Here is a 16,543-nt window from a genome sequence, read left to right as displayed (position 1 = left end):
TTATGTTTCCATATAGGTGGAGGGAAGATGGGACCAGAGCTAGATAAGAGATAACTAAAACCAGGGATCAAATATCTACAGACTTCCATTAGTCGTATTGTATTAGTCAGCTATTGCCGCTTAACAAATGGCCACAAAACTTAATGGCTTAAAACCATAAATGTGTATTATCTTGTACAGTTTCTGAGAGTTAAGCATCCAGGAGCAGTTGAACTGCAGGGTGCTAGCTCAGGGACTCTCATGGGATTATAAGTAAGAGGTTGTCCAGGGTGTCTGTCATCCGTTTGGGGCTCCAAGACGGCCCACTCACGCTGCTGGTGAGTAGGTGCTGGTCGTTGGCTGGAGGCCCCAGTTCCTCACCACGTGGGCTTCTCTTCAGGGCCACTCTACTGTCCCCACACCTGGGAGTTTGCTTCCAACAGAGCAGGTGATTCAAGAGAGAGCAGGAAGGACCCAGCAACACCTCTTATGATCTGGTCTCACAAGTCACACACCATCACTACTGCCGTGTTCTGTTTATTAGAAACGAGTCACTCAGTCCAGTCCTCACTCAACGGGTCTACTTTGCCTTTTGAAGAGAGGAGTGTCACAGAATGTGTGGATGTAATTTAAAACCACCACATCATGCATTCTTGTCCCCCTTGGAGTCTAGACGGCTTACCACCTGTATCAGGAGTTATGTTGCTGATGTTTCCCATACTCTAGTGTAAAATGTAAGCACCGTGGTTGGAAGCTGCCAGTTCATCTTTTTGCTGAGTGCCATGGAGATGAGGAGCTTGTCAGTGGTGCAGAGATATTCTGTGCTGCAGATTCCTGCCCCACAGGAGCTGCTCCTTTTGCTCTAAGTTAGTCCATACTCTCCCCAGCCTATGTGACTGCAGGAGTGACCACCTTCTCTAGGACGCAGGGCAGTAGACCGCTCTCAGAAACTGCCCATTTGGACCCATCGGGTAGCAGTCTGCAATTGACATGTCAAGTTTTCCTTGCTGTTGAGGCCTGACAGAGATTAATTCTGGTGGCCGAGAGCCCATTGGGAGAAATCAGTGTGGCCATGGACAAACGTCACAGGAACGGTGAAGGTAGGAGCTGGCTTGACCGACAGCCAGGGTGGGCTGTAAGCCATCTGCTGCCATTCAGCTCAATATAGCACCCAGTTTCCACCTCAGGAGCTGTCCCACAGTCAGTGTGGACCCTGTCACTGGGTCGTGTGACTGGAAGAGGACATTTCTACTGAGAGAATAGAACCTTACCCAAACTTATCCTGGTGTGGAGTTACCATGAGGTAGCAAACAAAGAAACCAGATACTTTCACTGCAAATCACCTTCCATTTAAGCATCCCAATACATCAGCTCCCATGAAAACCAGAGTTGGCCCAAAAGTTTTCCACAGTTTCTAGATTCCAAGGAAAAGCCTTTAAAGATGGAAGGAGCCAACTTGCTCCTCTTTCTCTCAAAGAGCAAAACTACTGGGGAATTGGTGCCACAGTCAGGAAGCCTCAACAATAGATGTCTTCTTTCAGCATTTTTTATTTCACCTTTTTTTTTTTTTTTTTTTTTACATTTTGATGCTTTGAGACCCCAAAGAGTCAAGAGCTCTCATATTCCCTTTTGAAAAGGTGGATCCTTCAATTATTCCAGAGAATTGGCTGAGTGTCTGATATAAGACCAATGTGGATCTAGGGTTTTAAATCTGAATTTAGATGAAAGCATGTGTCATACTGAATTCACCAGGGGCTACACGGAATAAGGAGGTCTTTAAAAAGTGGTTTTCATCTAAAAAGAAGGAAGATTGAGGAATTTTGCTAGCGTGCATTCTGTGACCACAGTACCCCTCTACTGAGCCATCGTAATGCCCGTGAGTTGCCGGCGGGGCATGTGGACATAAAGATAACACAGTGAACAGTCTCCCTACCCCAAACCATGCCCAGTGTGAAAGCTAATGAGGTGTGTTTCTGCTGATGCCTCAGCTTTACCAACCTCCCAGCTGTTCAGACCAGCAGGATACAAATAGACCGGGGAAAGGCAGCTACTGTGCTCGTGGAATTTTCTGCATAAATTCTAGTCCTAAGTTCTAAATTGAAATCTCTGCTCTTTAGCCATCCCGCTCCATAATCAGAGGCTTTAATCACTGGGTTTTATAAAATCTGATTTATAAAATTGCATACTTCATAATAAAATAGCTTCAGGGTGCAAGCACAAAATTTAAAACATTCAATTAAAAATATAAAACAGAGCAGCAGCCGTTAAAAACAGCATGTATTAGAATCATCAGCTGCCTCCTGGGTAGATGGCTTTAAAATGACGTTAAACATTCTGTCTGAAGGTCAAAAAGCAATTCCAGTTTGGCCCAACAGGTAGAAAACTTAAGGGAGCCTGAGGCATACCCGGCATCAGCGAGGGTTGATTTCTGTACTGCTGGGTCACTTCTCTGGGGTTTGGTCCCCAGATGAGGCAGTGTGGTCTGGTGGTTAAGATCAAGTGCTTCCTGTGCAGCCCCGGCCATGGGACCTGGGCCAGGTGATTCAGTCATTTTGAATCTCAGTTTCTGCTTCTAAAAACAGAATGAACAATGCTTCCTACCTGAAAGGGTGTTTGTAGGATGGAACATGATGGAAGAGTTAAGTAATTAACCAATATCTGCTTCCAAGAAAGCGCTTATAATAATACGATACCTAGTATTATTATCCTATTATCCAAATCCAAATAAATGTATAACACACAGTTGCTAACTTTTAAAGCAAACACCCAGGCGAGTCAGTATTTCTGTGGGGAAAGTGGATTCTGAGTCAAGATGCCAGAAACACCACGTCTCCCCTAGAGCCCCATCAGGAGGGGAGAGAAAGAAAGTGGGGAGGCCTTTCCATTAAGAAGAATGTTGACCGTGCAAAGCAGTCAGCAGAATAGCATGACACACCCCGCGTGCTTGCCAGGAGCCCTACAACTATCAACTAGCTTCCTCCACTCACACCCCCAGCCGTTTCCCTCTCCCCACGTGACCTGAAGCCCCAGACGTCATGTCAGTTCACCTACCCAAACGTCAGTGCATGTCTCTTAAAGGACTCATTTTTCACCTAACCACCATGATCACAACTAAAAGAACGCTAATGCTTTGATATGAGTAAGTATCCAGTCAGTGTTCAGATTGTCAATGGTCTCAGAAATATCATTTTTATAGTTTTATTTTCATCTCATAAATGTCATAAATATTTTAAAAACCAGTGAGTTTCCTAGGATTCCTCTATGGGAGTCTTCTAATACCAGCGATAAAGGGACCAGGACATTTACCTGCCAAAACATCCCAGGAACTTGACTAAGCTTCCTCCCTTCCAACACACATGGAAGAAGCACTGCACAATGTTTTGATTCTTTTTCACTCAATCGTTCTGGAGAATCATAGCCCAGAATTTTTTCATAAAGCCAAGGGCGCAGCAGACCTGGAATTATGGCACAACAGTGACAGACATTTCCAGGCTCCCAGCCTATGACCTCAGGAAACCAAAGGCAGACAGAGACCTCGACAGCCAGCCCGCCTGTACACGTGGACCGTGATACACAGCCCGGGGTAGCAGCAGAGACGGACGTGATGCTTTGACCTTCCTCCACCAAGCATGCCCCTGACAGCAAAGGCCCTGGGGACCTGGCCCAGAGGAGGGAGACCTTGCCCATCCCTCTGAGTCTCACAACAGCCCTTCCACGCACAGACCCCGAGTAAGGGAACTCAATCCCAGAGGTCCCCCCGCTGACCTGGAAGACTCTGCAGAGAAAGCAGCGTGTGCCTATGTATCGATGTGATGTTGGCTTTATTTTCACTTACCGTATATTCTCAAGTTGGGAAATGGGCAGGTTGTATATTCTGGGGGAAACGGGATGACAACCTAATCTAATAACTTAAGGCACAGGGTCCCCCACAGGCGTCCAGGCTCGGGGGGCTGCGGGGAGCTGGGAGCCGGGGAGGCAGGTACGGCCGTGCTGATGGGCTCTTTCCGCACATGACCGTGTCCAGATACAACGCCTGCATTCACCAGTGCTTCGAGAGGAGGACCAAGGGTGCGGGAAACATGGTCAACGGCTTGGCCAACAACGCTGAAATCGACGACAGCAGCAACTGCGACGCCACCGTGGTGCTACTCAAGAGAGGTAACCCCGGGGGGCTGCGTCCCCCCGCCAGGCCCCAGAGGGTGTGCCTGCCCCCGGGGAGGCCTCCCTCCCTCCCTCGCTGCATCGGGCGGGGAGCAGGTTCATCCTGGTGATGGGCAACCTCTGAAAACCAGTGGAAGTTCTTGGACCAAACATGCTGGGGGTGATATAGGGCAAGTGGGGCGATGGTAAAGGAGAGGAGGCCGTGGGTGTCAGGGTGCTGACTCTGTCACATTCCGACTGAGTGACCATGAAGCAAGTTACTTAACCCCTCTGAGCCTCAGTTTTCTCTTCTGCAAAATGAGGGTAACTTTTGTAACAAGTTAAGGAGATAAAGTCTGCAGAATACTCCATTAATTAGAGTTGTTATTAGCGTATTATTATATCCAAATTCACTTTCAGGCTACATTACCTCAGTTTCCGAGCTGCAAAATGACAGAGAAAATTACCCTTTTTTTCCCCAAAGTAATGCTTACACTCAATAGATGCTTATTAAGCAGCTGATCTACAAAGAGATAATACAGTGCTCTCTAATAATTTTCTTTCTTCGAGGAACATGGAAAATTATCATTTATGTTTGCCTAGAATGCGTTTCATTTTTCATTTAATTTCTTTTTAACTTTCCCCTTGAAATGTGTGGGTTTATTTCTTCTCAGTCCCATTTTGGTTGCTTTTCAGGCAAAACAAAAGAAATAAGAAAATCTATAGATTATTCTCAAATACATATCTAAGTGTGAAATCTGTGGGTAATTATTAGAAATTGAAAATCAATTATTTGATATACTTTTCTCACTAATTATATGCATGATGAACAAAAGACTTATGAGTATTCAGTGCCATGCCACATAAGGATTTCATTTAGTTTCTTCTCTTCAGGGTAGTTCATAACCATGAAAGGAATACTCTTAGGGAACCAAAGAGAGCTACCTATTATTAGTCAGTGTTTCCAGAGATCATTTCATGGTTTAGTGGCCTGGAGAACAGGAGTGAGGCCTTGGCCAGTTACCCGTGAGCTGTGTGCTCATATTGCAGCATCCACTGAGAGGGGCTTGGGCCATGGCGGAAGTTATTTTCAGGCCTGCCAGCAGATCCTGACGCAAGATTTGCCCTAAGCCCCCTCTGGACTCGAGCCCAGCTCCCCACCCCTAGCCCCCGGTCAGCCCTGCTCACAGGCTGGGCTGCAGCAACGTGGGCATCCCCCCACCACGTCCTCCACCTGGACTAATGTCAATTCTGCAGCTTTTAACAGCTCAGAATGAGCACTGGTGACATTTGAAGGGCATAAAGTGCTACTAAAGACTATTGGGGTCTTTCCTATGCCCCAGATATGAGCGGCAGGAAAAGAATCCTTTGAGGACAAAGGGGGATTCTCTTATGTTATCACTCATTCTCACCATATAAGTGAAGGACTCTTAAATTGTTTCAGGTCATTTCAAAGAGGTATCGATGAGCCCCGTAGAAAGCAGATTTTAACTCTTCTTCAAATTTTGATCATGACAACCTTTCCAGGATGGATGAATAGTTGGATGGATGGTTGGATGGGTGGTTGGAAGGAAGGAGGAGGGAAGGGAGGAAGGAAGTGGGGGAGGGAGGGAGGGAGGCAGGGAGGGAAGGAGTAAGGATAGATGGGTAGGTGGGAGGATAGATGAATGGATGGATGGGTGGATGGATGGATGGACGGATGGATGGATGGTTGATTGGATGGTGGATGGATGATTGGATGGATGGATGGATAGATGAATGGTCAGATGGGTGGACGAATGGATGGATGGATGATTGGATGGATGGATGGATGGATGGATGGATGGATGGATGGATGGATGATTGGATGGATGGATGGATAGATGAATGGTCAGATGGATGGATGGATGGATGGATGATTGGATGGATGGATGGATGGATGATTGGATGGATGGATGGATAGATGAATGGTCGGATGGATAGATGAATGGTCAGATGGGTGGACGAATGGATGGATGGATGATTGGATGGATGGATGGATGGATGGATGGATGGATGATTGGATGGATGGATGGATGAATGGATGATTGGATGGATGGATGGATAGATGAATGGTCAGATGGGTGGATGAATGGATGGGTGGATGATTGAATGGATGGGTGGATGATTGGATGGATGGATGGATGGATGGATGGATGATTGGATGGATGGATGGGTGATTGGATGGATGAAAAGGAAGAAGAAGGAAAGGAGGGAGGGAAGGAAGATAGAAGAGAGAGAGCAGGAAAGAAAGGAATGGAAGGAAGGTGAATGAATACCTCTTTCCTGTTCCTAGCCTCAATGTTATTTTTATTTTATGTTTTTAATTTTCCCAGCCAATTTCCACCGCAAAGCGTCAGTGATCATGGTAGATGAGCTGCTGTCGGCCTACCCACACCAGCTTTCTTTCTCTGAGGCTGGTCTTCGAATCATGATCACCAGCCACTTTCCCCCGAAGACTCGACTCTCCATGGCCAGTCGCATGTTGATCAATGAGGTATCTGGGAAAGCACAGTCCATCTGCCGTGGACAGGGTGGGAAACTGGGAAGGGGAGAAAGTTTCCTGGTCTGAATGTAGAAGCACCTACCTCAGTGTTTCACACAATAATATCCCGCAGCCATTTCCCAACATCTTTGCTCTCTGGACCAGCTGTGCATCTTGGTCCTTGCTCTTCCCTCCACATGTCCAGAGACATGGTCCAGCTCCCAGTTATACAGAAAAACTCATCTATCCCTTCTACCTACCTTCTTCTTTTTATCTTCTATCTGAATAAAGCTCTCCAATGTGAATGCACAGAAGTAGTTGCTAAATCAAGGTTACCCTAGTTTAAAGTAATGCAGAGTCTCTGACCTGAATTTTCCTGGGTGTTCCTTTCTCCGGAATGGCAGCCTTATTGATACAGTAATCCAAACACATGTGTATGGCTTTCTCACATATGGACCGAGGAATTCCTACAATCTGGAGGAGAACGTTAATACCCCAGCACACAGGGAATCAAGAACCCTGATAGGAAAGCAGTGCCCATCTGAGACATGGGGATTCTCCTCTGAAGGGATTTGCAAGTTCCAGTGGGTCATAAAGATTAATCCTTCCTCCCAGAGTTGGTTATTACTTTGAGGAGTCCCTTAGAACTTCTCTGCAGAGTCTTCTGGAAGCACCTCCTTGCCAGCTGACTGGGAAATATCCCAAAATAGCTGGTGTTCTGGGTGTGAGGATTTGCAGCCCCTCTGGCCATATTAGAATGTACCTTTCTTTTTCCAGAGACAAAGACTGATAAACAGCAGGGCTTATGCCAATGGGGAATCCGAGGTGGCCATCAAAATCCCAATTAAGCACACGGTGGAGAACGGGATGGGGCCCAGCAGCGCCCTGGACAGAGGGGTGAACGGGACTCGGGGGGACGACGTTGTTGCTGAGGCCGGCAACGAGACGGAGAATGAGAACGAAGACAACGAGAACGACGAGAACGAGGAGGAGGAGGACGAGGAGGACGAGGAAGGGCCGTACACGCCGTTCGACCCCCCCTGTAAGCGGTCCCGCGTCTGGGCTGGGCTGGGCTGGGGTCTGGAGCTATTTTGAGGCCACTGAGTTGATGCCCTTGACTTGGGTGACCTTTCTGATATTAAATTCAAGGAAATATCTCTGTATGACGTAGAAATATTTACATTAATTTTTACAGTGGATAAGACTCTACTGTAGGGGGTCCAAAGATGACCAAGATGGTGACACTCGGTCATGGGTTGAAATGTGGGCATTTCAAGGAGGCTCTCTCTCAGCTGTTCCTCGAGGCCCCCTGGAGCTAAGGAGGAAAGCCCGTGACCCTGTTGGCCAGGCACGTGGTGCTGGGGGGAGAAGGGCTTCACCCACCCCGTTGTGGTTGGTGGGAGGCTGTCCTGGCAAAGCCAGCCCTGGGGGGCCAGCAGCCCTCCCAGGCGGCCTTTGCTCTTCCCTCATCCCCGTTCAGGCCCCACCTGTCCCAGGACCTGCTATTTCCAGGGTGGGCACCCCAGGGGATGCACACCTGGGTAGAAAGTGCCTAAATCACACCACGGGGCTGGCCCATGGAATCTCCCGGCTCCTTGACGGGTGGAGGCACAGGCGGAGGCTGGTAAAGCTTTCAGGACCCCGGCCACCAGGGCAGTGTCCTTCTCCCCCAACTGCTGCCTCCAACAAAGACCTGGCTGTTCCCGCAGCCTTGTCCCCCAGCCCTACCCATTAGGGGAACGGGCGGACCAAACCCAAAGAATTCTGCTAGACCTTCCAGAAGTTTCTGGTTGTTTCAAGAAAGAGTGCGATGGTCCAATTCGCACTCATTGCCAAGTGTGTGAAGCTTAATTAGCCTGTGTGTCTTCTCTGAGGTACTGGGATGGATGGGGGCTGTAGGTTTTCAGGTGGGAGTGCTGGTTCCACGTGAAAGACCATTTAATGGTGAGACGTGGGCACAGGGTAGCAGAGTCGCGTGTTACTTTTGGATGCAGGGTCCTTCTGTGCCCCTCTTTGTGTCCAGGGACAGCAGGCAAAGCTCAGGGGGGCGCCGGGACCCCCTCAGGGCTCCTGAGATCTCAACCTGGTCAAGGGCTGACCAAAACTAACTAGAAAATACCCACCCAGATTCCTAGACCCCAAACTCCAGAATCGCCCACCCAGAGTTAAATCATTACTTGTTAATAGATTATCTTGCTAGAAAACACTATCCTGTCTCTTTATCCTTTTTTCCACCTTTGGCAACATTTCTTGGCAACATTCCTATCGCCCAGGACAAATACATGTTAAGGATGAAATAACCAGACCCCCTGCTCCTCCTTCGTAAGGCCTTGTGTTCATTTTCTATTGCTTTGTAACAAATGAGAACAAGCCTCGCGGCTTAAACCGGTTGGTTTGCTCGGGTTCTGGGAGTCAGAAGTCCGGCGTGGCCTGGCTGGGTGTTCCGAGGCTCACAGGGCCGTGATGGAGGCGGGTGGGCAGGGCTGTGGTCCCTCCTAGAGGCCCCGGCACACTCGGGTTCCTGGCAGGAGTGGGTTCCTGGTGGTTGCAGGGCTGAGTCTGTCTCCTCCTCGTGGCTGTCACCGGGGCTGCTCCCTGCCCCAAGGCCACCACCCTCTGCTCCCGTGGCCCCTCGTCTAGCAAACCAACACCGTGTGTTGTGTCTGGTCCTCCCCACACTCCCCTCTAGCCTCCCCTTCTGCTTCCGAGGGCTCCCGTGATGGATCATGACCTGCCCGTCTGGAGGTCAGCTCTGCCCTAGAGCCTAGCACAGTTAGGGCTGGTGGTTCATCCTTCCCGCAGGCTGTGAAAATTGGGGCACAGACCTTGGGGGCCACACCTGGAATTCCGCCTCCCCCAGCCCTTGTTTTTAGAGTTCACCATCAGCAGCCCGCAACCAAGCTCCAGGAGTGCTGACTTGGCTAAAGTCTTACCCTGACGAAGGAAGCCGTGAGGCCAGTTGACGAGTTTGTAAGTGGCTGGCGCTGTGTTGGCCCCGGAGCCCAGGAGCCCACATGCACCCCTCCAGGAAAACATCAGAGCCACGTGTGTGAGAGCAGACAGCCCTCATCACTCAGTGGGACAGAAGGGCCCCCTTTGGGTCACGTGTTCCCTATTTCTCACCTGGACGAGGTACATCCCAGACCTAACTGTGAGGTTTCGGGGTATCTTGAACCCCTGCTCCCCACCCTTGCCCCTGGGATTAGGATGCAGATGTGGAGGCCCCAGGGCCTTCTCACGTGTTGGGAGACATGGCTGCAGGTGTGGGCTCAGGCACCCACGTCAGGCACCCTCTGTCCTTTGGAAGCACAGGCCTTCAAGGAGACGGGATGCTCTGCGTGGTCCTGCCACCCCAGAGGTCTCGGCTTCACCCCAGGGCCCCGAGGGGCTGAGACCGGAAGTGGGGTCCTGAGTCCCCCTACTCCAGCCCTTCTCACCTGGGCATCCTTGACAAAGGGTGGGGACTGATTCGTGAGGTCTGGGTGGGGCCCGAGATTCTGCGTGTCTAACAGGCCCTCAGGTGATACTGGTGGTCCATGGGCCACCGTGGGTGGCGGGGGCTAGAGGCCCGGGGTCCCACCAGCCATCTTCACGGTTCCTCTGTGTCGCCGGGGAGCCTAGGTCAGGGCCTGGTTCTGCCTCTGAAGTGGAGGATGGGCTTGTCCGAGTGTGGCCCCCTGTCCTCCACCAGCTGCTGAGAAACCCCGTTCCCGGGCCCGGAGGCTCCATTCGAGGCTGGGGGCTGAGTGTCCGGCCAGGCCTTCCCCTGGGCAGGGCCGCTTCGTCGCAGTGGTGAGTGGGTGGAGGCCCCCAGGCCAGCAGAGGGCCCTTGAGGGTCCTCTCAGGCCAAGTTCCTTCGGCCTGAAAAAGGCCCCTCCACTGGGTGAGGATGTGTTTCCCTCCCACGGGAATCCTGCAGGGGCCTGGGTTCCCTGTGTTTCTGCCACCAGGGCTTGACTAGAGTGTGTATAATTAACAAGTAAGTAACTGTGTGGGAGTATGTAAACAGACGAATATATAGGACATGTGTGTATGTGTGTGTATGTGCATAAATGTACTCTGTGCACATGTGTGATTGATTTAATGTGTGCATGTAACATGGTTTCTATATACTGTGTACATTTAATATAGTGTATATTAATACACGAATATTTACACATATTTAACATAGTGTATATTATATAATATATACACCTATATTAACACATGTTTTTGTGCATATAACATACATATAGGTTGCATACATGTATTTATTATATATACCTATGCATAGTATATGTATCTATATGTCTACACACATATAAATTGTACTTATATTCTTACCTCTTATGAGAAGAAAGCCTTCTTACTACTGACTGACAGAAAGAGAAACAGTTACATGTGTATGGAGGTAAATGCACTTCCCTGGAGCACAAACTGAAACAAAATACACCAAAATATTAGTATGCTTATCCTAGGTGAAATTATTTTTTGTTTTCTCTATATATTTTCCATTTTAACACAATGTGCATTTTTATTGCCCATATAATTAGAACAAATGTATATACTTAGTTCTAGGTCTGCAGTACTGAGCGATGACTTTTCCTCCATCTAACCATATTAAGCTTCCTAAAAAGCTTGATGAGGCCTGTAACTCAGTATGGTCTCAACTGGTCTCAAAGCAGTGACCATTTCATAATACATAAAAATACTGAATCACTATGTTGTGCACCTGCAACTAATGTCATACTGTATGTTAATTATAACTCAATAAAAATAAAAATTAATAAAAGTTTTAAAATACATTTTTAAAGGACTGTAACTTGGGAACAAGGTCTCTGCTTTTTAGGAAGCGTGATGCTCAAAGGGGTGCCGTGTGCTGAGTCCTAAGCTCACGCCCTTGCTTCGTCCCCTGACTCTCTGGCTGATTTTGAAAACATCACATAATCGCTGTGACATCAGGTTCAGGTGGAGGGAGTGTTGTTTTTTTAATTCACTGCTGTGTCCTCAGCACCTAGAGCAGTGCCAGCACAGAGTGGTGTAGTGGGCGTTCAATAAATATTTGTTAAATGAATGAATAGACCTACCCACCACGAGCCGGGGGAGGCTGTATTTAGACCACATGACAGTGGAACAAAAGATGGAAAAATGACCAGAAATACTGGCTGAAAGAAGAAGGGATACAATTTTGACCCCTTTGTTCAGAAGTGGAAATTTAGACTGGCTAAAATATGGACGATCCTTATCTGAACGCTCCTGCTGCTTAAAATCACTTAAAAAGCACATTTCTGCATCACTTGGTTTGTTTGAGGAGTTACATTTGTTATATTACATTTAAAGGTTCGTTGCAGATGGTATTCTGAATTTCTGCTTTGTTGTTGTCAGAGTGGAGCTGTAAGGTAAAGAAAGCATATCATTTTTAATGATAGTGAAAACCGTTTTCTAGATATAATGCCCTTCCAGTGTCCAGTCAGAATTTTTAAAGCAGCTGAGAGAAAAAAACTCCGAACTCACTAGTGTGAACTTAACACTGCTTGCAACTTTCCCTCACCAATATCATTTGCTAAGCTCTCGCCGTCATAGTTCTGACCTCATTTTCTTCTCTTTTTTATTTCCTGAAGAATGACAGAGCCAGATTGAAGTCATTTCTCTCCCCATTCTTGTGTTTCTTTGTTACTTTGATTGGGTGTGTATTTTAAATGAACCAAGTCTCTTTCTCTCTCTCTCTCTCTCTCTCTGTCTCTGTCTGTCTGTCTGTCTCTCCCTCCCCCTGGGAGGGCATCAGGAGGACCGGGAGGTCAGTGAGGGGATGCCGAGGGCCCCAGGTGGATCCATCCCTTATCACCACAGTGCAGGATTTAGGAATGTGTGGAATTCCAGGAGGCATTTGGGATCCAAGGATCTGGCCGTGTTCTGGATGGTGCAGCGTTTGAAAGCCCCTCACAGAAAACTCCCAGACAGCCTCGTTGCTTTTGTAATCCAGCCAGACACAGCCAGTGTTCTCATTGTTCACTCGCCACCTCCAAACCTTAAATCTAACCAGATGCATAGCAGCTAATGGAGAGAGACTCCTCCTTTCTTACAAATGTGTTCTCTTTGCTTTATTGTGCACCTGTAAGTGGGATGCCCTTAGATTCTCAAAAACAAATAGTTTCCTTTGGTCCGTGTGATTAGATTGTTCATAGTTATGTCATTACTGTTGATACTAATACGTATGGAGCATGTGATGTGTGCCCTGCACTGTTCGTGGCATCAAAACAGAGCGGTGAGCAAGCTAGAGAAAATACTCGTTCTTGAAGAGTTTATATTCTAGTTCGGGGGCAACTGAAAATAGTGAGGAAACAAATAAACCTGTTAGTTTCAAATAGAAAACATTTGCTATGAAGCAAATAAATGCAGGTGATGGGAAAGCAAGGAGTGGCGTGGGAGGGGATCTCAGACTGGGTGATCTGAGGGGTCTGGTGACATTTGTGCTGGGAGGTCACCTGCTCAACAGGACAGACACAGCCACAAGCTCTATCCAGAGGGAACCACAAATGCAAAGTCCCTGAGGCAGAAGGAGGCTTGGAGCCAGGGGAGTGTGTAAGTAGGGAGAGTGGCAGACAGGAGCCAAACCAGTCAATGATTTGCCTTGTGGGAAGATGTGGTTTTACTCTGAGGGCACTGGAAGCCAGTGGAAGGTTCTAGAACAGTTTGCTTTCTGAGACTCTGGCTGTCAGTGGCACGCAGATGGAGGTGGGGCAGGTGAGGGAGCTGGGAGTCCCCTTAGGAAGCCAGGTCTTCAGCCAGGTCATAGATGGAGGACCTGGTCCAGGGAGAGGCCATGGGGATAGGGAGATGCAGACAGATCGAGTTCCCTGGGCAGGTGGCCAGGGTTGAGGTGGGGAACGAAAGAATGGGGAGTCAGGAAAGATTCTGAGGGTTTTGAGTCCAGTAACGTGCAAACTTATGTTGCCCCAACCCCTATCCTAATAGTTCATTTAATTCTGCCGGCAACCCTCAAGCTCAGTGTTTCTGCGTCCACATTTTACAGATGAGGAAACTGAGGCTTAGGGAATTTAAGTAACTGAGGCACTCGACTCTGGTAGAACGGGGACTGGACCCAGCGCTGTCTGATGAGAAAGCCCCCATCTCCCCCTAGAGACCACCCTGCCGTCTAGGGAGACCAGGGGCCAAAAGTGGCGTTGTGTAACTTTACTCTGCAGTTTTCCTCTTAAATAGTTTTAGGAAACTGTTTGGAGACTGGTAAGAGATGTATGAATAAGTGCTGGATGCTAGCATAAAATTATAAAATAAATTGTAAAATTATAAAATAAATTTTATTCATACTATTCAAAATGTAATTTTAAAAATACCTCCTTAACTCTGGAGGGAATATAAAATGGAATAATCATTTTAGAAAACAGTTTAGCATTTTCTTACAAAGTTAAATAAACACCCACCCTATGACTCAGCAATTCTACTCCTGGCTCGTTGCCCAAGAGAAATGGAAACACGCCCACAAAAATACTCCTACAACTCCCGGCCTCTTTCCTTGTAATACCTGAAAACTGGCAACAACCCAAATCCCATCCACAGAAGAATGGATAAACAAATCGTGGTGTATTCACAGGATGGGACACTACAGAACAATTAGGAATGAATTACTGACACATGAATGAAACTCAGAAAACATTATGTTGAATAAAAGAAGGTAGACACACAAAAGAAATACTATATGATTTCATTTATTTGAAGCTGGAGAACAGGAAAAACTAATCTATGGTGGTAGGGGGGTGGGATGTTGACCAGAAGGATGCACACAGAGAACTTTCTGGAAGATGGAGATCTTGATATTTCTTTTTAGAGGGGAGTTAGCACTTAAGCAGGATGGTAATAATGGCCAAAGGAGAACTACTGTGTTTTTCAAATCTGAGGCTACAAGAACTCGTGGTAATGTCACCAAAATAAGCATTTATGGGTGTCTGATACTCAGCACTCAGGCAGCACTCAGAGATGGTAGGATCAGGTCATCACTGACAGATCCATCATCTTGTCCATGGCAGTAAGTAGTTAGAGCCAGGAAGCAATTATGGATTGGCAAATCCATAGCAGCTTGGGATGCAGACACTCAAGCGGTGTTTTGACAACCTTGAGAGCTTTCAGATGGTCTTTCAAGATTTCGGCAAGTTGACAGAGGATGTTGATCAATTCCACTAGGTGGCGCTGTGCCTGCTGACGCCTTAGAATCTGGGAAGATGTAGCTGCCTATCCACCGGGAGAAGGACCCAGAGGCAGCTGGCGGTCTCTACCTCCCCTCCCCCACCTCCACCCCTACCCCTCACTCTCCCCCCACCCCGTTTGTATCCTGAGAATCCTCATCCTTTCCAACCTGGCTCCAGTTGCCTGACTAGCAGGTGGCAGTGGATAACTTTTTATTCCGTTTGGTTTTGTTGCTGGTGGAAAGCCATCTGAGTCTACCGGGAAAAGAGCAACATGGTCAGGCTTATTTCACAGGCCTTCCGTTAGGATGTAAATGTCCGGGGACAGCCGTGCAGAGGGCGGAGCAGAGAAATGTAGCTCGCTGACTTTTTTTTTTTTTTTTCTTTTTGCCTTTGTTGTTTTCCCAGCTGGCAAACTGGAAACAGTGAAATGGGCGTTCACCTGGCCCCTGAGCTTTGTCTTGTACTTCACTGTCCCCAACTGCAACAAGCCCCGCTGGGAGAAGTGGTTTATGGTGACCTTCGCTTCCTCCACACTGTGGATCGCAGCCTTCTCCTACATGATGGTGTGGATGGTGAGTCCAGGACCCCGTGCAGTGCCAGATCTCTTCAGAGAGAAATACTCTTAACCAGAGGGGAGTAGGGGCAGGGATTTCAGCCCAGTAACTGTATCAGTCAGCTGTCGCTGCAACACACTGTGTAACAACCAGCCCTAAATTCCGTGGTTTAGAATCACAAGACTTTATGCTCCTGCTCACATGTCGACAGGGAGACCATAGAGTAACTGATCTTAGTGGGCACTGGCTAAGCAGTCTGCTTCCAGCTCCAGCATGGTTACCTTTGATTCAGGCAGCAGGTGGGGTTCATGTCTACTCCGTGTGTGTGCTCATTTTCTTTGGACCAGTGGCTACCTGGGGAATGTCTTCTCATGGTGGATCATTGGAATGCAGGAGGGCAAGGGCAAACACAGGTGCCTCCCAGGCCCTTGGCTTGAGACTTCCACCCACACTCCATCAGCCAAGCCCGACATCCATGGAGTGGGGGAAATATACTCCACCCGCTCTAGTGGGAAGACCAGCAGGGTCACAGGCAGCCAGCGTGGAGGAAGGGTGGGAGGCATGGGGGGGCTGACAATCCCATCCATCATAGTCACTCCTCATCTCAGCTCAGTTTCTTCAACCAGAAAATGAAGTCATTGGACCAGGTGAATGCTCAAGGGTCCCTTCTGAAGCTGAAACAGTGATTCAAGGATTGGCATGGATTGAGGGACCATTGCTCAAAAGAGCCTCTGCCCCAAAGCTCTTCCAGGGAACCCAACCACCCAGAGTGCACTTCCCATCTATGACTCTGGTTTCTAACTGAGGAGTGAACCTGATTCATTAGAATTGGAGTTGGGCAGAAATTAAAAGCCATGACAAAATTATGTGCATATAATCATGCTTGAGCATCAGGTAGAGATGCAGTATAAATTCTGGAGAATTAAACTCAAGAGCTAAAAAAAGGTTCTGAAAAGATTATTTTGGAGGTAATAACAAATGTGTAAACCTGACACAATTAACTCGTAATTATCCTGTGCCTTCAACATCACAGACAAACAGATAATTTTTTTTCAACCCAAGTCTTATAGCCAGGGGTTTCTCCTTCATCCTGTGTTCATTGACGTTTTTATTTGACACATTCATTGGGTGCCAGGTTTGGGGAATAGCATTGGTGTCCCTGAACTCCAGGTGGCCCAGTGGTT

The 16,543-nt window shown here is 47.9% G+C and overlaps 1 protein-coding gene across 4 annotated transcripts in view; it reads left to right on the top strand.

Annotated features, from left to right (window-relative positions):
* The window catches only part of SLC24A3 (solute carrier family 24 member 3), a 470,474-nt gene that overhangs the window by 427,347 nt on the left and 26,584 nt on the right, over window positions 1-16,543 (top strand). For all 4 annotated transcript variants that reach the window (XM_082359545.1, XM_082359542.1, XM_082359543.1 and 1 more), the window contains exons 10-13: window positions 4,004-4,137; window positions 6,474-6,634; window positions 7,400-7,664; window positions 15,211-15,377. In XM_082359545.1, the coding sequence (XP_082215671.1) occupies window positions 4,004-4,137; window positions 6,474-6,634; window positions 7,400-7,664; window positions 15,211-15,377 (727 nt within the window). The remainder of the gene's footprint in view (window positions 1-4,003; window positions 4,138-6,473; window positions 6,635-7,399; window positions 7,665-15,210; window positions 15,378-16,543) is intronic.

Source organism: Balaenoptera borealis (genome assembly GCF_965194805.1).
Source record: "Balaenoptera borealis genome assembly, chromosome: 16".
NCBI lineage: Eukaryota > Metazoa > Chordata > Mammalia > Artiodactyla > Balaenopteridae > Balaenoptera > Balaenoptera borealis.
The sequence above is the reverse complement of the archived record's forward strand: the minus strand, read 5'-3'. Positions and strand labels throughout refer to the sequence as shown.